This window comes from Ictalurus furcatus, chromosome 3, assembly GCF_023375685.1.
Source record: "Ictalurus furcatus strain D&B chromosome 3, Billie_1.0, whole genome shotgun sequence".
NCBI classification, from domain to species: Eukaryota; Metazoa; Chordata; class Actinopteri; order Siluriformes; family Ictaluridae; genus Ictalurus; species Ictalurus furcatus.
This window is the reverse complement of record NC_071257.1, coordinates 24,382,625-24,406,092: the sequence shown is the minus strand read 5'-3', so window position 1 is coordinate 24,406,092 and position 23,468 is coordinate 24,382,625. Positions and strand designations below refer to the sequence as shown.

Genomic DNA, 23,468 nt, shown 5'->3' with positions numbered 1-23,468 from the left:
CTCCCTCCCTCCTTCCCACACTCCCTCCCTCGCTCACTCACACCCACCCTCCCTTACTCATGCCCTCCCTCATGCCCTCCCTCACTCACTCACCCAGTGTCCAATTTCTAACAGACTTTTCTGTATATAAGTATTCAAAATATATTTTGTGAATACATCAGAGGTGGACTACAAGGGGAGTATAGAGGTGCAAAGAGAATTATTTAGATATTGATCTCATTAAGAGTTAATGAGTCTTATAGTTAATTACATGATGACTAATTGGTAAACTTGCAAATAAAATATTGTGCCACAACTCATCAGCCTAGTATGTCATTTTATACCATGGGCTGTCTGAATACTCGATTCTGATTGGCTGGAAGGTGTGCGTTCCAACCATATAATGCACAGGTAGCTCCAGTCAGTTTAATCACATTCTAAAATAATACGCTGCCTATAAACATAACCATAGTAACATAGTTACAGTTGCACACAGTAGTTAAACTTACAGAGACGCGGCACAGACGAAGGTAATTCACACACGCACAATCTATCTCTCTTTCGCTAATAACTATTTATCTTATTACACTACTTTATTTCTGTGTACGATTCAGAGCGGGTAGAATTCTAGATACAGTGACACATATATAAAATTAATGAAAATTAACCGTTATTTTTTATCTTTTCAGTCAAATTTTGTACTGCAAACATCAACGACAGCTTTAACTTGTCAATACTGGAAAGTGACCCTGGTATACGCGGGATAATCCACAGTAAGGTGTGTGTTACACACTTCGAGTTGGGTTTTTTGTGTAATGCACATCAAGCAGTGGATTATCTCTTACTTATCCCTTCCCTTTTAACAAAACTGATGACTGTCTTTTTTCCACATATCATTTTTGCATTTAATTCTAGTATACCTCCACACTGGACTAAGCAGTATAAACACCATTACTGATATTTGCCTAGAAATTAGTGGTCTGTGATGAATAAAGCATTATGCTTCATACTTAATCAACCAGCACTAAACTGGTTGAACTGCAGCAAGGAAAATTGGTGTTGCATAACCTGGACTTACATCAAAATATTGCAAGACGTGATTTTTTTTCTCTTTTATCAGGGCTATTTGTTGCTCTCTAGCTTCCCAATGATGAGATTACCAGTGCACACTCCTACCTCGCTCACCCTCACTCTTACCTGTCCAGAACGTAGCCGAGAGCTTTCTGTCGTATGGCTGAGTAAACAGAAGGGCTGTTTTCACAGGCCACCAGGTTGGAGGCATCGTGGAACAGGTGAATATTCACCAGGTCAAAGGCACTGTGAACACAAAGGAAAAAAAAACTCTGAGCCAACTTTGCGAACCAACGCAGAAACCCAATATACAATATAAAAATAAAACCCAATGCCTGCCTTTGAATGTAAATGGCATTTGTTATAACGTTACAGGCACTGTTTTTGCACTATTACTCCAAAAACTAGAGTCCTGTATACATACACATATTATATATATATATATATATATATATATATATATACACACACACATACATATATATACATATACATATATACACACACACACACATATATATATATATATATATATATATATATATATATATATATATATATATATATATATATATATAAAAAACATCGATCATTATTCAGCAGCAAATTGAATTTAAATACTTCCTGTTCATAAAGTTTGCTCTTTGACCCTTCATGCTTTGACCTTTAACACACCACACAGTCTATAAGCAATACAACATAAACCATGATTGACTTGTGTACTCTGCTCTTACATGACTGCGCTGCTCATACATGCCAAAGCCACTAATCTGTTTAAAAGTGGCATGCGTAGAATGCTACAGATGCTTTCGCAGTGGCCTTGTGGCTAAGCCTGTTATTCCTCTGTCACCATTTCATTCCGCCGCACTCTCTCTCCATCTACCTCGTGTCATCCCTCTTTCTGGAACAGAGCCCAGTCCCTGTCTCGCATCATCCCTCTATTCCAATCCCCTATTTCAGCCCTTTTGTCCTGTTGTATTTCCTCTATTAGATTACTCACGCAGCTATCCCCCTTCACCCATCTCCCCATGGAGAAAACCTTTAAGATCCTCCACATGCAGGTGCAATTGCATGTAATGTTTTCTGTCATCTGTCAGATAGAGCTGCTTGACTAACGTGATTAGGCCTAATCCAATCCAGGCCTTTTCCAGCAGGTGGACTGAACACACACACACACACACACACATATATATATATATATATATATATATATATATATATATATATATATATATATATATATATATATATATATATATATACACACATGGAATGTACATTTCCTAGTTATTAGGGCTAGATATAGAGTATATACACAAAGACAGAAGAGATTGAGAGAGAGAGAGAGAGAGAGAGAGAGAGAGAGAGAGAGAGAGAGCAGGTAAAACACATCCAACTCACCAGTCCCCCATAGCCCAGCGAGTCCTGATAAAGCCTTTTCTGGACCATTTGCACTGCAAAAGAGCAACACACATAGACAGTACAATTAAGCAATGATATATGACACTGACCCAAATAAATTTAAGTTTTAGATTTTTTTCAGGTCAGGAAAAATATAATGTATAACTATAGAGTTAAGAGTAGAAATTATTTTAAACTAAATATACGGTGACCAACTGAAACTGAAACTCATTTGGCAGATGCTTGTATAAGGTACAATTGAGACAGAATGCAACTGAGCAGTTGAGATTAAAGGGTCTTGCCCAAGAACCCAATAGTGACAACTTGGTAGCTCCCATCCTTCTGATCAGGAGCCCAAAGCATTAACCACTGAGCCACCTCTTTTGCACGTGGTGGGTTTACATACAAACACCTTTCTTTTCTACAAGGCAGACGATGAACCGACAAATTCTTTTTAACTGTTTAACATCCAATGCCACTGTATTCACTAAACAATTTTTAAAATTCATGTTCATTCATGTAACATTCAAATTATTTCATTTTGTATTTCTATAGTTTTACATTTTTTAAATTGATTTTGCAGAAAGTGTGAACAAAAAAAACTAAACATTTCTTATTTTGTAACTTTTATTAAAAATTGTGTTCGTGTTTAATAACTACATCAACTACATGCTGAATCAGAGACAGGGAGTGTAACAATCACCAAGTTCCAGATGACCACATATACACCATAGAGTAGGTCTCACACCAACAAACTATCAAAACAGCCTTTACATTCATAGAGCATGCAGTCCATGAGCAATATTATTGACCAAAGCGCAGTATGAATTACCAAACTGTGTATATACGGTACAGCCTTTGCAAAAGCCTATGATTTGCTGTATTTTGTCAGATCCAAGGTTCTGTCTGCTAGGAAAGGAACTCGTAAGGCTTGGGGTAGAACAATAAACTCCTCTGTGTGTACACACGTTCTGCACAGAAATGAAAAACAATGGACAGTGGTAGCTCAGAGGTTAAGGCATTGGATTTCTGATCAGAAGGCTGCATGTGAAAACCCAAGATGCCACTGTTAGGTCCTTGAGAAAGATCTTTAACCCTGAATTACTCAGTTGTATCCTGTCTTTGGATAAAAGCAACAGTTAAATGAGGTAAAAACTGAGATTGGGGACAAAAAGTCAAAAATGGGACAACAAGACTAAGCTGAAATAGAAGACTGTCCAAGGAAATACAGACTCCTGGTCACTGAAAAGACGAAATATTTGCTTATTCAGGTAAGCAACATGCCAGACTGGAACAAATTCTCCACAATGTTCTATGTTTCTGTGTATTCCTGAACTGATTTCATTTTTATATCATCAATACTGTGAACTCTGACCCTCAAAAACCAGAAGTGTGAGCTTTCTCTCTCACACACTCGTTCTCTTACATGCTCCCTCACTCAGTTGCTCTCTCACACTCGCTCTCTTGCTCACTCTCTCTCGTTCGCTCTTGCTTACTCTCGCTCACTCACTCTCTCTCACACTCTCACACACTTGCTCTCTCACATGCTCGCTCTCTCACTCACACTCGCTCCAACACACACACACACACACACACTGCACATGATTTACCACACAGCGTGTTATTAAATGAGAGACAAATTGATCGTGCAAGCATCCTCATTTCCAATGCACTGCCAAATAAATAACCAGGCACTCGTGCTCCCTCTCCCCGAGCTTCTAATGGGGAGTTAACTGCTGCCGTGAATAAACTAATTACAGTCAGGGTCCCACAATTACAAATTGACTAATTTTATTTTTTAAAAAATCTTGAGGCAAATTAAAAGCATGAGAAGGATTTGATTGTGCCTCACATCTTTCAGAGCACATTAGCACAAGATTAACTGTATGAAATGGAATTACATTAGCATAGTTAAATTAACCTAGAAGCTACAGAGGAGAGGGAAAGTAGGTTTTAGTCTTAGACTTTCCTATGTTTTGCCAAAGGTTTTACAATATCACAATGCAACTGAGGCACTTATGTGTTTGAGCTACACAAGGGGTTTCAACACTAGGGACTGGTACATCAATAATAAATTATTAATACAAATAGTGCTTGAACTATGAAGACAGATTTTGTGTGCTACTATTTTTGCAATAGAGATTCACATTCAAAAAAGCCACATTTAAATGAACAAGGTAAGTGCTATTCCAGTGTTTTTCACTATTCTGACATGCTGCACTAGTGTATTCATCAAACAATTCTAGAAAAAAATATTTTTCACATTAATTTGGCCAGCAATTGCGAGAAGACTTGTATAATAAGTTTTTAAAATGTTTTTAATATTGATGACAAATAACTATTATCATCATTTCTTAGTATAGAAATAGGACAGAATCAACCAACAAACAACAAACTTCTCCAAGCAGAGTTCACTCTTGCTAAAGATTCACACCGCTGACCATAATACTGATCATAAAACTTATCCTGTCACATCAAATGATCTCAGAGAGAGAGAGAGCGAGAGAGAGAGAGAGAGAGAGCACGAGAGAGAGAATGTATGCCCTGAGTACGCTCACAGTCTGGCCAGTGGAAGGGGCATCAGATGTCCGTTAGAAAGGTCAGTGGGTAAGAGGTGAAATTGGCTCCTTGGATAGCTCCAGCCCAGTGACAATGATGAACGGGTGTCCATAAGAGGTCACCATGACCACAGCTTGTGTGGGTCCGCCCCAAAAACCCACAACAACAGGGAAAGTAGTCATGTGGAAACATGAGGCGCAGGGGCTGAGCGAGCGAATGGAACAGTCCATAATCTCATATCTGCCCCATATCTGATGACTCAATCATCGTCTAAAGCCAGCCATGTCATGATTCCCAAGAAGAGGTTGGGGGCTACGCAGCTAGAACGCTTATATGCACTGCCCTTTGTAGTGTCTTGCTTGACAAACCCCATAAATAACAACCTCAGCTGTGTCTGAGAGGCATGATGGAAATGTATATGGTTAGAAATGCACGGTGAGTAATAACTAATACTCACAACGGGTGATTGATGAAGCACCACACAAGGCTCGTCCATTACTCTTTATTCTACCATTTCACTTGCTATGGATATGGTCATATTAAATGAAGAGTGGAGGAGGTGGAGGAGAGGAAACTGAAATAGGATCTTACAAAACAAGACAGGATTTGGAAGAAGGAGCAAATCGTTCAGTACTCATTCAGGTCTAAAGTGCTGCTTAACAAATATGATTCAGACACAAATACACATTTCAAAAAAGTGACCTAAAATCAAATGTGAATTTTTATTTGCTTGGCACAATTTGTCAAGAATTTTATCTCTAATACAGAATTTACACACAGGACATGTGGCCTAGAATAACTAGCCGAATTAAAAAATGACCAAAAAGTCCATTTGGATCTTGTCATGTGACTGCCATCTTTGATTTCAAGCTGTGCACCCATACACACACCTGACACCTCATTCTATTTCAGGAATTATTTTACATTGCTAGTATTTGAGCGCAACATATGGAGCATTTTAAAATGTTCAACTGTTGTAAAATCTAAAGAGATGCCTGGCATCACTGGATATCATTTTGTGATATCCAAATAGAGAAACGAGTAAGTTAAGCCAGGTGGCTAAACCCCTGTGACCTTGAAGATCTTCAAAGACGAACTCCGTGTGACCAAAAACAACAAGCAAAGCTTATTTTGTAATTATTCAAGAAAAACTAGACTAGAGCATCACTTGTCTGAGTTGCAGGAGCACATGACAAAAAAGCCTTCGGACTCGTTCAAGCAAGCATCAAACCTTCCCATAAATAAATATAACAAATGTAACAAATGACCGCATGGCAACGTGACTTAAAAGGATTGGGGTAAGCTGGAGAAATGACAGACCGCCGTATCCATCAGCTCGACCTTTCACAAACAATGCGCCCGGCGGTTTGTCCACTTCCTTCTGTCTCGGCTTTTCAATTAATATCATCCCCTCGCTTGGCCACCACTTAGAGCCATAACTCACGGCTACAAGGTTTTTGCATACTGGGAGGGGAAAGTCATTCACACCGCGCCCACATACGCTTGCCGAAGAGGATATAGGGTCAGGAGGAAGAAAGGGTATGGTACAGAGATTAGAACAAAAATCCACAGCTACAATAACCTATAAGGAAGTGGCTAAGAAATAACAGGACTGATCAGTTCATGAACATTATTCATCTCTAAAGACAAAAGTATGCAGGTTTAAAAGTGACGTGATGTCACCAGGCATTTTCTCCTTGTTGCACTGCCAACAAAAACCCCTTGCCTGTCAATCAAATGGTGGACGAAATTCCTTCCTGTGCAACAATGTCATCAGGAGGTTATTATCATCATCATCCAGTTCTTACCAAAGCTAACTAGGCTTTCATTACTTTCGCTTCACTGTCATGTCAAATTAGCTTCAGTATATAACTTAATTTGACGCAAAGTTTGCTGTGTCTGGAGAGTTACAAAAGTCTCATCCAACGCTCATTTCCCTTCCTGTATACACATCTTGTTTAGGTTTTAGTTCTTTCCCCGAACGCCACTCATCGGTTCTGCCACACTTCAGATCTAGAACAGGAAAAGGATCAAACTCCTTCTGTTGCTGGATCGGAGCTGCGTGTTGCCCGGGATTCGTCGTTAATAGGATTCTTTTAGAGCAGCAGATGGATGGCGAATCTGGCCGGTTTCATCTACTAAAAGAGGGCATAAATCACGGGGCGGGGAGCAGGGACGAAGCCTGGGTTATCACCAGCCGAGCCACCTCACCACAGCCTTGCATTAGAGCATTAGTGAAATTAATTCATCTTTCATAAGAGGTCTGAGCCGTATCTGTGATCTATGATAACAACCAATCTCTCACTACGCAGAGGGCTGCGTGTGTGTGTGTGTGTGTGTGTTTGCGTGTCCGCTCGAGGGTAAGGGAGAGTCCCTGTCCAGGCTAGACTACACAAATCTGCGACTTCTAAATGGGATAACATTATCTGGAGTGCTGCTCTTGAGAGCATTATCTGAGATTCATAACACAGCCGTGGAACATACATAAATCAATGCGGAAACTTTGTTTTCTCATCCGTTTTCCCCTCCCTCTCGCTCTTTTTCTGCGCCAGTCAGTCAACCTTGCTGTTTTTGTTTTGCTTGTGTTCTGGTAATTATTGTGAACGGTGTAGCAACTGAATCATAGTAATTGGTTTTAGATCATGTGGAAATGTCACATTTGGAGGCAGGGGGAATACAGAGGGAAGGTACGAGGGTGTGTGCGCGCGTGTGTGAAGGATAAGGAAATTGGGAGAAGCCCGTGAAAGGCCAACTCTGTCTCCTTTTGCATATATTTGCTGGGCCGTGCCGCCAGAGCGTGGGTAACTGATGAGCTCGGAGAATCAGGCTGACACACGAGCACCCACACTCTTTATTACTGTAGCAGCCACACACACACACACACACACACACACACACACACACACACACACACATCACTACACATGCACACATCACAACATAGGGCACCACACGCGCACACACAGAACAGTAAGCATGGAAAGTCAGAAAAAGCAGTAATACGTGTGAATCCCTACACTATAGGAGATGAGTAGTTCTGGAGCCATTTGAAAAAGAGATCGGACATGCAGCCGAATGAAACATTAACGTCATTATACGTAAAATGATGCAAATTCAACAGGCTCCAACACCGTTGCATATGTTTCCTTGAAAATCTGCACATCTGTACGTCATACGATGTGGATTCAGAAACATCTGCAAGGAACACCTTCTCACGCACACGTTTACTGTACATTTCACGTTTACATTTACTTTGGGACAGAAACACCATAATAATCAACAATCCCACAGGAAAAAAAGACTCAAATGTTAAATGTTACAGTTTAAATGCTAAAACGTGTCTTTTATTATTTGTAACACAGAAGATGAATTTAAGCCACGGATAATAAATATTTCTCACAACCAAAATATTATACATCATAATAATGTACAGCACTGAAATATATGTCTTTACTCTCTATGTTACTTTCTCTATACATTTGAACTCAAATATTCCATGGCATGATACATACACTTATTCCACAGTGCTGTTGAATGCTCAATCCTGATTGATCAGAAGGTGCTGATTCATTTTCCATAGTTTGGCTGCAAGGTTTAGATTAATGCACTCGTCCTACTATGTTATTATTTCTATAGTAACAACTTACACAGGGACTTGTGTGGCAGCGCTGTACATAAACGGATTGAATAAAAACTCATAATTGTTTATATGGTAAAGTTTTTTTTATGTGAGGAGATGTATGTTTAGGACCTTCGGAAGGAGTCTCTGGTGTCAGCACGTTGTAACAGACAAAGGTAAAGCTGTTATTAAGCTTTCTGATATGGCAAAGTCAGAAGAGAGGATGTTGTGGTTTCTCAGTAATATGAAAAAACTGTGTGTGTGTGTGTGTGTGTGTATATATATATATATATATATATATATATATATATATATATATATATATATATATATATATATATATATATATATGGGTAACTGATGAGCTCTGAAAATCAGGCTGACACATGAGCAGGCTGACACATGGGCAGCCACACACACACACACACACACACACACACACACATGCACACACAAAGAAATAATGATGCTGAGAGTATGACTGTTTATAGCTGCTATAACATAAGTGATGATAGGAACTAACTTGAGTTGTGAACGTTCGACAACATTACGTTACTAACTATAAATAAAATAATGAATAAAATGAATGCATGACGAATATAAAGCGCAACATGTCACTCTTGAACTAAAAATCACAACCGCTGGCTAATTATTGTGGCATAAGAGGAATTAAAGACTTCGAAACTTGTTCTTGGAAAAGAATCAACTTCAGGGTTGTAACAGTAACTCTGCTTTGTGTCGGGCCACACCACACCACCCCATCACTGATTATTATCCTGTTATATATTTTATTCCTGACTTCTAGTATCTGTCTTACTAGGGTGGGGACAATATGACCTCATCAATGTCGCAATATATTATGTCACAATAACTGTTCTTGAGAGCACTGCAATTCATATGAATATTCCGAAACCATATATGAACTGTATTCTTATTTATTGACAAAAATGACTAGTTGATAATATGTCCAAAGTGTGCTTGTAACCAGTTCCTTTATTCCTGATTCACACTCCTATTTCTTGTTCTATAGTTTAAAAATTCATAGCAGGGTCGCATTTAAAACAGTAGACTGCAGTTTCTAGAAAAATATTCTGAAGCATAATTTTGATCATGAAAATGTCTTCAAGTGTTGATCATTTGTACCATACATCTTATCCCTGCTGTATGATTAAAAATGGATATATTTTGTAGCTCACTGGTTAATCATATTAAATTCATTAATATTAATTGTGAACAATTCAGTTTTTGTTTCTAATATATAATGTACACTAAAGTGAAATAAAAAAATAGTGGTGTTTTACAATTTGTCAGTCGCACAAATAGACTTTAGGATTGCTGTGTTTGATTTAAGGGCAGTCCAGCACTGTAATGGCTATAAAAATTGAATTATGGTTTTATGACCATCATTTTCTCAGATAATCACACAAAAGGAATTCATACGGATTTTTAAACACCAATGAATGTGAGTAGAACTTGAAGGCACATCATACAGACACAGGTCATAGGATTATTAGGACTCCAGATAACAAGTGGTGCCAACAAGATGAATAAACACACCTCAGGAAAGTAGTCTTGAGGGAACTTTGCTTTCTCCAGCATGGACGTGCTCTCTAAAGTGTCCGAGTAGATCTCCTTGCCAACCACCTTCTTGAACTTCTTGGCTGGATAAACACAAACACGAGCGTGAATTGTCACAGGGCTTTACTTATTGAGGAATCAATCAGAGATGGGAACGATGCTGAAAAACCAAGACGGTGAACCATTTTCAGACAACTGCTCCACCTACTGGTCTTAAAATGATGAAGTCTTTCTATTAGGTGAAAGCTGAACCCTGAGCTTGAAGAGTTCAAAATGTTAATACAGGGCCAAAAACAATTACTATGTAAAATGTGGAAATCCGATACTCTGAAATATGTTGCTAGTCAGAATTTAATAGGACACACCCAAACCTAAAAAATGTTTTTGTAAAAAAAAAAAAAAAAAAAAAAAAAGAAAAGAAAAGAAAAAAAGATTATGTGACATGTATAGGCTGCTTTCCCAGTTTCCCTCTGGGGAAATATTGAGGAAATCAGTGTGGACCCTCAAGTTACTCTGGCCTTCTCTCTGTCCTTCACGGAGGCGACAGCAGCTAATGCTGACACCCATGTAATAGCAGGAGCTTTCAATTAGTGTGACCAGAGGGACCCACGGCCTCTGACCTCAGTAGCTGATGAGGTCACCTCTAACTGTCCGATATATCTAGCATAATATTAGCGCCGCCTGAAATCTCATGAATTAAATTCTAATATTAATAAGAGACACCGTTCCTTATTACTAACTATGGATGGCCATTTATTATTTTTTTTTTTTTTACACCCAGCTTATGCTGATCACACTGGTCTAATGGAACTGGCGAGGAGTGTATGAGGTGCCTTACTTGACAGGAAGCTTACCTTTGAAATCAAACTGGTGGATGGTTTTTAAGGATTCATGTACAAAGTAGCAACTTCCTAGTGCCTGCATGGAGGATAAGAAAGAACAACAACAACAAAAGATTAGAGTAAGATACAAAATCCATGTGTTGGTCCCCAATAGTGCATAATAAACATTTTAAAAATAAAAACATATACATAAGAAAAATAAATCATATATTAATAATCATATCATTAAGTCATGTGACACTCAATGAGAGGAAGTGATGTTTTCCTTAAGAACACTTCCTTCATGTATCAAGCTCCTCAAGGAGACCTCACACTACACTTTTCCCATGTGAATAGAGAATATAGAGGATCTAAAAAATAAAAAAAAAAATCCAAGCACCTTGCATTCCCCTTTCTTATGTAACGAGTTCACTGCACCCAAATATGACATGTACATTATAGATAGACCTGATTCTGTCAAAGTATTCTGAGCCTTTCAAAGTAGCCCGAGTCAGACAGTGTTTAGCATGACCAAAGATTTACTTCAATAGGATTATATTCTTAATTTTACTGAACAATCAGATTGTTTCCCAGCCTGTAGCACCCCAAACAAACTTGGCAAGAAGGAAAAGGGAAAAAGCTTGAGGGATTTGATCCGGTTCACAGCCCACTGGCTGCTTTTTACTTTTGGAAGCGCTTTCTCTCCACATACTCTTCAAGCATCAGATAAAGCCAGAGAACCGAGTTCTTCCCTCTCAGGCCACAATGCAAAGAGCCTGTGCTCTCAATGGTCCTGTAAACCTCTAACACCTCTACAGCTCCACAATACAGAAGGGGTCAGTATGAGAGCAACTGCACAGGAGGGGAAGGGTGAGAGTTACAGGAGGACCAAGCCAAGCAGCTGCCTAAGAGCAGCGTTTGGAGCATGCTGATAGAAGGAGAACAGAAGCCCAGTGAGATAAAGGAGGTGAGGAGAGACCAGATGAAGGCTCTGAGTGAGTGACGGAGCCATACTCGGCGTTTGCATTATGTATGAGGGCCGCACATCCAGAGATGAAACATTTGCTGATTTGTGGAAAGCACAAACATTAGATCTTGCCCATCTCTGTGACACATCACATCAGGCTATCCAACAGAGAACATCTGTCTCACAAATAAAAGATGAAAACATCTTCCTTGTCACTTAAACCTGAGCGAACATTCTACGCTCTGTCTGATATCAGACGAGGAAGAGAGAGAGAGAGAGAGAGAGAGGAAAAGGCAGACTGACATCGTGGGAGAAAGAGAGAGAGCTCAGACTTTAATCTGCGTGTATGTAGTCCCTTTCTGTCAAAGGATGAGCCAGAGGGAGGCTAAGAAATAGAGCATAGCAACATGTGCATAGCACACTGGGTGACAAATTAAAGGAAAAACCTGAATAAATGAGCAGAGGAACAAAACGAAAATGCTTTACATACAGTACTGCATGACAAGATTAAACAATTAACATTCTACTATACTGCACTGCAGCATGTATTAAAGTGCACCTATTATGGTTTTTCAAATATTACCTTAGAGCTGTTTGTGAATGTAAAAACATCTGCAAAGTTTCAAAAATCAAAGCACGCGACGAACGGAGTTATTGACTCCCAAAAGAAGGAACCTTTTCTGAACAGCTGAAACGAGTCGTTAGTAATTCCAGACTTACTTCCTGTACTAACCTACGTAATTTTGGAACAAAAAACCCCCACCTGTGGTCTTCATTGGCTGCTCACTAACAGCGGTAGCCCAATCACAACAGACTGGGGCATCTGATCAATCAGAACAGAGAATGTTCTCTGAAAGGAGGAGTTTCGAATGAATCCGTTAGAACGGATCATTTAACGAGTCGTTTGTGACACTGGGGGGAAAAAAGGTAATGCTGCAATTTAAATTATGAGCACATTAAAGTGTTTTTTGACCTTGGATGCATGTAAATCTATTGTATGAGACCTTTAAAACAAAATTAGACACGTTTCAAAACCATAATAGGTGCGCTTTAAAATGCTGATTTTGGATCAAGATGGTTGAAGGACTTTGAAAGAGGGTTCATTATTGGGGCTGTTCAATTGACCGTGTTTCAACAGAAACAGTGACTCAAATGACATCTGGATTTAGATCTCTCGGGATGGACATTGTGGTCGAAAGCACAAATGTAATGTCTTCCATGCATGTAATGTGATATGTAAGGAAGAATAGTAGAGCAACTGTTCTTAACACTGTTGGTCAAGAGGGTTCTTAACCCTCTTGACCGACAATATTAATGCAAGACATGATCAGACTGCCAGCATGAACAGTCCATATACACTTAGAGGGATAAAGATTTGAGTGTTTAATGGTGCAAAAAAACAAAAACACTAGTCTACAGAGATTAAGGCTATGGAATATGACAATATAATATTGATTTCACAATGAAGTTTCAAACAGGATGCTTTCAGAGATACTCTGGAATTGGAACATGATAAAAAAAAATTGTACAGATTTTTTTTTCCTCATTCAGTGCAAATTTTTTAAATCTTTACTATAAATAAAATTATAGATTTCATATAAATAAAATACATGTATTTTTGTAGACATTAAATACATTATAGACCAACTGTTGTTTTTTTACGTAACACTATGTATTGCTGTGCAATTGTGAGCTAACCTATATAAAATATTTTTATTTACGTAGACATTAAATAAATTATAAACCAGTTTTTTATGCTTCTCAGAAACCATTTTTACAGTAAAAACTGTTTCAGAGAATTGTGTTATAATATTTTTGTCATATCACTCACTCCTAATAGAGATGTAGAACAGGGACATGGTCAGGTGAGTCAGCTTAATGTAAGTATAGTGAATGTGAATAACAAGAGAACGGTACAGGCATGAAAGCTTAACCCGGTAAGAAATTACAGACTGCTTCTAAGCAGATTCTACACTGTGATGTTTAAGGATAAGCTCGTTCTCCAAAAAGGGCTTAATTACCATAGGGACAATTCACCTCAGTCCCAGCAATATGTGGATAATACCAAAAGAAGTGACATTCATTCAATTATAGCAGGGGACCGGCAGTGGGACATCGAGTGCCGTCCCTGAACAAAGTGGTACGTGACTGTAATCATTCAGAAAGACATCTGTCTAGACTCTAGACAACCCTAACACCCCAGCATTTGTGTGGTCGCACCTGTAATGCCATCAATAATGTGAAAACGGAAAGTGATCATGGCAAATGGTATCCTTAATTTAGATTTAGAGTGAAGGTTCATTTACAATACGGCTGGAAAAACTGGGCTGAAAAACAGTACAAAATATCTGTTCCGATATCATTCAAGGTTCACTTTGATTTTACACGATGAGCCCGAAGTGCTACATGTACTTTGTCACAGCTGTGCTGCAATAAAGTTATTCTTCATTGAGATCTTTGACATCCTCATCATTTTTTCCCTTACATCCCCAACAATGAAGAATTCTGTGTCTTTTATGCTGTAGGGACATTTTGTTGGCATGGTTTGGGACGACTTTGCCCTTAGAAGAAAGGTGGTTTAACAGAAAATTAATACAATTATCTATACTAATATTAATATCATTCCACTTATACATCTATGTTGTTTTAGAGGAAAAATACATAAGAAGACAGACAAACGTTCTAGCGTGAAATTGTCAGAATGGTCAGCGTTATGACTCAATCATCAAATGTAAAAAATAAATAAAATAAATAAAAAGTAAAAGTGACAGTAAATTTGCTGTTTTTAAAACCTGTTACATCAATAGACAGTTATTAAAGCCTTCACTCAACAATAATATAGGTAATAATTCAAATCTTTAGGGTTATTCCTTATCGCTCCTTATCTAACCAGTGCGTCCTTGAGTCACAGTAACAGGTAAATCAGCAGCAGCTGCCCGCTCCCACTGGAGCTCAATGCTGTGTTAGTCACTCTTTGTTCTACTGTCACACAAAGCTATAACCAAATAACCTCTCTGAAAGCAATCATCGCTAATGGCATCGTCATGATTACTTTGAGCAAACTCCAATTAATCACCTCTCAAATAAATGGTAAACAATTGCACCCAAGCAGCGGCCCAAGCCATCATAAAAATTCTATATGAGAGTTCTAATAAATATTTAACGTCAGAGTTCAAACCGACTGCCTCGTTTTCCCCCTCGCTCCTCCCCTCCTCCTGAGCCGGGGCGCTCTTCATGAAGAACCTATTATATTAGCAGGCCACAATTAATCCATTTGTCTTGAGGCATGACAGCCTCAAAATATTAATTGGAGCCAAAGCTCGCTGACAGGAAGCGCTTATCTTTTACCCGCTGCTTTACAATGACCCGCATCAAGCGTATGTTTGTCACGTCCTGCGTTATTGATTACCTGCCAGATTCACTTGAAATAATTAAAAGTATATTTTACATATTTATAAACTGGACTGTCACGATCACTACTTAATTTTCCATTAGTGAAACGCACTCTATTAAGAACACCGGGCGGGCCGGGGAAGGGACGGGAAAGGAAATGAGTAATCGCAGTAATTGTCGACAGAAAGACAATAACTGCGCCATAAAAGGCAGGTTTTACAGCCGGATTTTGGAAGGCTCTCCCTCACTCTCATTCTTGGCTACAGGTGGAACATCGCACCACCAGGAAAACAAATGAGAGGTGAAGCACAATGCCAGACTGTGACTACGTCACACCCTGCTAAATAGTACTTTCCAAAATTAACAACAACGGAGGAAAACAGATACGTCCTCAGACTTAATTGTCTGAAACGACTCTTGGCAGGCGTCTGCACAGTAGTACACTACTTGCGAAGCTCTGCCCGGAGCTATGCACTTACAGAGGAAAAAGAGACCAAAATCTCATGACCTTTCATGGATTTTCTGCATTCGATTTGAAAAATGAGCCATAAAGCAAACATAAATGTAGTCATTTTTTTTCACAGCAGTCAGAGCATTGCTTTTTGCAACAGAGTCTGAATGCAGACACACACTCAAGTGTGATGCTTGTGGGTCAGGAGCTCAAGGCGAGGGTCAAGCTGTTAGTCATGTACAATCATGCCTTTAGTTAGGTCAGTGAGGGAATGCAATATAAAAGCTTTTAAACGGAGAAAAAGTGCACAGTAGACTCAAACAGGGCACAAGTGTTGCTCTTTCAGATTAGCACACGTCAGCTGCTCATTTTAGCTAAAAGGTAGTAAATGGCTACTAGCCATAACCTTGAGCAGCACCAGACCTGCATAGACAACATGAACATCGGTATTTTTGCTCAATATCGAAAGTGAGATTATCAACATAATTTGATTCATTTAGAGACAAAATAGATTTGTTGTGTTTCTCATTTTAAATCAACAAAAAACAGACATTGCTTTAGTATAGTATATTAGAAGCCTGTATTCTGTCACGGAAAAATCTCTAAATAAAATATGTAAATAAAAAAAAAAAATCTGCCTCTTTGGTAATGTTAATTGAGTGGAAATGAATCCACTGAATCATTTACTCAAGAGATGAATGAACAAATTGATCAATTAATAAATGTGTTAAACAGCGAACTGATAAATAAACAAATCAATTAAATTTAAAAACCAAATACACAGTTAAAGCATAGATGTCTCAGGATATAACGCACCAGAGTCAGTAAAAAAAAAAAAAAACCCAAAATGATCAATAAGCATAACAGTTTAAGGAAATCTATTTTAAACAAGAATTCATTGTACAGCCCTGCTAGAACTTGTAACATGCTGAATAAAGCAGGGAGGGAGCAGCTTAGAGCTTTAGCAGGACATGTAGCTCTCGGACAGCTAGGTCAGCTAGACATGCTGCCAGGATCCCATGTGTGGTGCATTCATTTTAATGGTAATTATGAAGCCAACTTAATAACGATGATCACACACCTATATAAAATAGGGACCGTATGATCAAATTTGTCTTTTCTCCCACACACATACACAGACAGGAGTGTAGAGTTTGCGACATGTTTGAGTCTTCATGTCAAGGGAATGCTCTCGCACACAGACAAGAGCCCCTTCAGGTGCTGATGGATCACTGCTGCATCCGACCTGCTTGTAAAATAAGCGCCGGTGACGGAGGAACTTTAAATGAGAGTTTTGTCTGTGTATCCAGTCAGGCCTTCCTGCAGCAGATGAATAATAGACAGCATGGCTCAATACTCTGAATACTCAATCAATGAGTGAGGTGCTGTTTGGCAAACATATATGGCTAAGGATTGGAGGAGGCAAGGGCATCTTGATCTGTATTTCTCCGCTGAAAAGCCACCCTGTTATTGATGCTCTGTCTCTCCTCGTCTTCTCTCTCTCTCAGGGTGTTGTGATTGCTGAGGATGACAAACAGCCTGTTTGTGCAGTATTGGAGGTTTGTGCAGGGCTGCTCAAGAGGTGCCAGCTCACTCTGGATCCTGAATAACAAGTGCTCCTCTCTCTGGGCTCTGTGCTGGGCCTGGTTTTGATGCCTAACTCACTTTTGGCCTGCTTCAGAGTCACTGTGACTTTGATCCCTGGTTAAAATGATGTTAGTTCATGTTAGTTACTCTATAACCTTGAAAGAGGATTGAATGCGATTTCACGGTGTACGATGGAAATAAAGAGTTGTCCAAAAGGACACCTCCTTATCAGGAGTTTGGCCAATAAAGCAACCTGGAAAAAAGGCCAAAAAAGCTTTCACGCTGTTGCTGCAGGTCCATGGGAGCCAGAACATGCTGGAATTTGACTCAAAGCAGTATTAATTAGTTTCATATTCACTTCATTTGTTTGAAAAGAATCTAGGTCAGTTGCAGAACAAATAAAAAAATTATTTCAGCTGGAGAGATTTTAAAAAATGGAAACCCATCTGACCTTTCATTAAGAAGAATGCTACAGCCCATAAATCCGGCAAAAGTTGTTCTTTGCTAAATATGAACAAATTCTTGTGTGTCAAGTTAAGTACAGTTTCTTTAAAGTCTTGCTCAGCCAGGTTTTCAGGTTTTGATGTTCTTCAGAGATGTTAGCAAAGCTTAATCAATGAAAAATGAAATGCAGACTCAAAACCAACAACATTGATGCTGCTCATTAAAACGTTTGTAGAGAAATTATTACAGTTGACCTATATCTATAACCAAGGTTATATGTAGTGCTAAATCTATAACCAAGGCTATATATAGTGCTACATCTATAACCAAGACCATGTGTAGTGCTACATCCATAACCAAGGCTACGTGTAGTGCTACATCCATAACCAAGGTTACATGTAGTGCTACATCCATAACCAAGGCTACGTGTAGTGCTACATCCATAACCAAGGCTACGTGTAGTGCTACATCTATAGGCAAGGCTATGTGTAGTGCTACATCTATAGCCAAGGCTACGTGTAGTGCTACATCTATAGCCAAGGCTACGTGTAGTGCTACATCTACAGCCAAGGCTACGTGTAGTGCTACATCTATAACCAAGGCTATGTGTAGTGAGTCAGGAACTTTAAGAGATTAAAAACCAGCAATTAAATGTCAACATATTTAGAATTTTTACAATTACCAAGGAATTTCTTGAATATCTTTAAATAGCTGAGTCACTCTGTTTAGACTATATTTTATATCATCATAAAGACAACGCCAATGTCACAGTACCCCTGATACCCTGAGATAAAATATATCACAAAATTCAGTGTTATAAACATTGTAATTTGACATGATGATTCACAAATTTTGTTTACAACTTGCAGATGATGACCTGTTTTACTGTGCATTCCATACATGGTTTTAAAATACAAATACTCATAAAAAAAAAATCAAAAATAATAATAATAATAATTGTATATTGGTTTTATACTATTCACAAACACATACAAGGCTGTGGCATGTTTAAAGCCCATTTATTACTCTGATATCCATTACATCGTTTGAAAATATTTCAGGGACATGATTTCAACAGCACAAATACTTTTGGAGTTGTGATGCCACCTCTTAATTGCATACGCAATCTGCTTCCACTGTACTCATTCAAAGTGCTTAAATCCTACCGTGTATTCCTCAAAGCTTCCATCTGTTCTTTCGTCAATGAAAATTTCAGTCATGGCTCATTAGGAGTTCAGGCAGACAGACAGTCATAGAGACAGAAAAACAGAAATAGAAATGGAGAGCAGTCTGACAGAGTGCTCCTCTCATTTAGTTAAAACGCTCCCTAAACTCCAGTGGCGTGCTTGTATGATTGATCTGTGAACCGCTGATTTTATTTCCCCTTTTTGTGGAAAACGTTATGGATAGGCCTAAACAAGGCGTAATTGGCCAAACCGGCTGGTCACGCAGGACCTGCCAACAATCCAGGCTGCTCCTGGGGTTGGCCGCCCGGCCGGGGAAATATTGTGCATTAATTTCATTTAGTCTCTCCTTCCAACATCCAATGGTACAAGTTAATTAAATTGCTTGTCCATTGTGTTCATCCACTTACAAAGTTAATGATATTGTGCAGGAGGATTAAAGAGCGTTTTATAAAGCGTGCAGGATGGGAGCTGGCAGCCTCTACATTGCCCAGTTGAACCCTGTCAGTCGGCGAGGCCGGTGGCCCCCATAATTAGCAGTGAAATGGATGCTTCCATCTGCCAATTTCCTGCCAGGCTCATCCGTCGTACTGAGGGCCCTCCAACCTGGCTGCCCACACTGGTCTAAAGCAATAAAGCCATCTTGCCAATGACATTCCAGCAGAACGAATGAGAACGGGGGGGGATTGGGGGGGGTCATAATGCAACTATACATAATGTGAGTCAGACTTATAACAAGGCATTTTAGAATGCCAGATTTCTTTTTCTTCCCTCCATGACACAGTTTTCTAATGCTCAAAACCAATTAGGTCCTATAGTACTGGCATAGGCCTGTCTAGTTTGAATAATATCATAGCAAAATTCCTTGTTGGGGTCATTTCATATGATGTTGTATTAAAGCAGGACCAGTTTATTTCCCTGGGCCAACACTGAACAAATCGGACTATTACTTTAAGCATAGTTTATACTGAAATGTTTAGTGCCTGTCAAGTTGTCAAAAACTATGGTGGTCAAGAAAAGTCTGAAATTCTGCTTACTTGCACAAAATACATTGCGATTTTAGGAACAGCATCAGAGGTTCTGAAATTGGGGTCAGTGAAGCACAGCCTGTGGTCTGGGATATTTCATTTAGTTAGTTAGATAGATACAGGAAATCACAACCCGCCATTATCAAAGTTATTTTTTATTGAATTCTTATAGTTATTAGGCTGTTTGATTGGTCCCTTGAATTTAATCAAAACCTCAGTAACTCAAAAGCATAAATATTATCATCTTGAACCCAATGGTGTCTTGTCAGTGGAAAGTTCAGGAATAAAACAGTCTATGGCTCTAATAAATAAAAAAAAATATGACCGCAAACATTTAAATAATGTTCAAGAGATAAACCTGAACTTAGGACGTTCCATGGAATTTATTTAAAGAGGTTAGAAAATATTTCAGAACCCCTTGCCTTATGATGCTAAAACTAAAGCCATGGGTGAATGTCTGAAGTATCTTGATAGAAATTAATCACATCAACCTAGATAAAATTCCAAATATGAATCCACTAGTCTACAGCTCATGGTTTAAACAGCTTTCACCTCTGTATACACACATAACTGCTACTGCATGAAGTGTTGCATGAAGAACAAATACACACATGACTAAGGCCATCAATGAGTCTGCAAATACAGGCACGATATACTCAGATCCACAGGTCCTTCCACAAAAAGCAGTCAATAGTTACAGATACCACATACAATAAATCAGTCATTCCACCCCAGATAGCAATCAACAGTTTCCATATATTAAAAAGACAACTACTTTGGTGAGATAGAAGATCTTGATTGCTCTCTGAAACCTCAATCCTCAAATAAACCAGTGATTTAAGTGGCTGGCATGGTGAATAACCACTCTCTCTAAGTAAATATGAGCCACTGAGCTAATCTCATCATCCGCCAAAGGCCCCGCATATCTGATGAATATTATCCGCGTTATTAGATTTGCCAAAAAAGAAAAATCAAAGGCTGAACAATTGAGGGATCCATTAGTAATTAAAATGACATTACCTCGCTCTCTCTTTGTCTACTTCATATGGCATTGCCAAGACCATCATTTGATTGTTTCGAATGCTGGGGGATAAAATGCTTTTAATATACTTAGGCTCATTAATGTAAATCATATTCCACTATGGATGTCCAATAATTAAAAAGAATATTTCAACTTGTGTCATTTGTTTCTTTTCAAAAGGTATCCTCATTAGATAGATACTTTTAGAAATGACAGGTCTAAAAGGCCATTGATTTTTCTCTATTCTCTGCTTCTGAAAATATTGTTAATGTTGACATCGAATGTTCATCAATCTAGATTATCATGCTATTTAATATGTGGTCTGCTCCTCCGATCGCCCGTTATGCATCTGATTGGATTAGGAGTGTATCAGAGGGAGGGTAAGCTACAGCCTTTTCAGGGGATTAGGAGACATGAATAGGACATGACAGCAAGGTGTCATATGTAATCAAAATCTAGCAGAAGGAAAGTTGTACCAAGTTGAACCTTGCTGGAATTGCAGTCTTCTGTGTAATAAAAGCATGTGAATCAGCTGCTTTATAAAGGGTTCATACAGGAAGTGCTGGCTTGCTGTCTTTGGGTTCTCTAGCTTTAAAGTCTAACAGTGCTTCTTCAGTGAACATTGTTCTGTATCATGTGTTTATATGTTTCTGTAAAGCTGCTTTGAGACAATGTCCATTGTTAAAAGCGCTATACAAATAAAATTGAATTGAACTGAATTGAACTGAACACGGCAAGTCACGGCCAGACATTTAATCTGAGACCACGAATCCCTGTAACCAGGCTGAGGCCAGTTTTCCTTCACATAACACCACTGTGAGAGTAGGAGACTGGTGACAGGCATAAGTAGTAAAATACTACTGGAAAAAATATTTTGAAATGAAACTAGGCTTGTATCATTTGATGTTAATTACATTTACAGGCGAACACAAACATAGCAAGCTACTTTTAACAGCAGTCTGAACGCTTAAATGCGAGCGTGTCAATATTTTCATTTGTACTGAAAATCCAGAGAAGTCAGAGTGTAAACTTTATCAGATGGTAAGGAGTAATGTTTTGTTTTTTTTCTGAGGCTGAAGCTCAAATGCTGTTCTACACTATCCTGACACCAGTTAGGCCACATCATAATGAATAGGAACTTCGGATTCACCATAACTATAAGATGGCAGATTGTTATGCTTAGATCATGGGTAAGAAATGTAAAATTAAGCTAAATAGGTCCTTATTTGACCATCACATGCTCATTTCTGATTGGCTAAAGAAACCACAGAAAATGAGAGATGATGTTTACAGAAAGAGCTAATATAAGCCTAAATTAATCTATTCATTCTTTTATATATTATTATTATTATCTTTATTAAGGGCATGATGGTAGTTTAGATATGCTGTTAGCTTTTCACAGCATTGATAAGAGTATGTGAAAGCTGAAACCTTGTCTAAAGCAAGCTGGGTTATTTAGAAGAAAGGATTATTGCTCACTATAACATCTTGCTAAGCTAAGAAGGTAACAGATTGAACAAAAGTGCAATTCTTTTTCCTAGTAGTGGTCATATGCAACGTCCAATCAGCAACAAGTTACGTGAACAGGATAAGGACCTACTATTTTTGACCTAATGTTGTAGTGTTTTGATTTGGTTGTTTCCAAATTTGCTGTGGTGGTTTTGGTTTTGTTGCTCACTTTTCTTATTTTTCTTAATGTGTTGCACTTAGGGGCCTAGTCTGGTTCAGAGTACTGATGGCTTTGATCGCTGGTTGGAAGAGACAAAGGCATAAACTACACTGGGTATTTGACCTCGGTGACCTGATGTAGGCAGCATTAAATAAATACTGTGCGACAGTTCAACCGGAAATGCTTCAATATCAATAACTTGAATGAAGTCCAACTTGAAGACAATCATTTGATTTGGCCACAGGTTTGGCATTACTGGAACCATGTATTTAATTGCATTCACTACATCTTAAATGCCCAAGTGAGGCCCAATCAACGAAATCCACCGCTACAGGTCTGGCAATAAAGCTGCTTATTGATCAGTGCCAAAATAGCCCTGGACACTGTCCACTGCAGATCTGGAAGTGTCTCTGCTGTAGATTGATTAGCCATCTCTCGGGCACTACCCTGACAGGTCGTAGACTAGCCAGGCGATTGGCGACACAACCACAGGAAGTGCCTTTGATTCAGGCGTTATGTCCTAGTGGCCTTGCAATGACATACTGTCCCCTCCAGATGTCCAATTCGATACAGCTTTATAGCAGTGGGGCATAATAAAATATACTGGTGAGACATCTTAATGCCATACATCAGTCTGTTTGGGTGAGAATTTATCAGTATGTTTCTCATTTTCTGACGCTGTCCTCTCCAATCACA

General features: G+C 38.8%; 1 protein-coding gene across 2 annotated transcripts in view; it reads right to left on the bottom strand.

Annotated features, from left to right (window-relative positions):
• LOC128605857 (inositol polyphosphate-5-phosphatase A) overlaps nt 1-23,468 on the bottom strand; it is a 184,218-nt gene that overhangs the window by 69,164 nt on the left and 91,586 nt on the right. For both annotated transcript variants that reach the window (XM_053621663.1, XM_053621664.1), the window contains exons 5-8: nt 11,062-11,125; nt 10,187-10,290; nt 2,452-2,504; nt 1,177-1,296 (exon numbers count right to left, since the gene is read on the bottom strand). In XM_053621663.1, the coding sequence (XP_053477638.1) occupies nt 1,177-1,296; nt 2,452-2,504; nt 10,187-10,290; nt 11,062-11,125 (341 nt within the window). The remainder of the gene's footprint in view (nt 1-1,176; nt 1,297-2,451; nt 2,505-10,186; nt 10,291-11,061; nt 11,126-23,468) is intronic.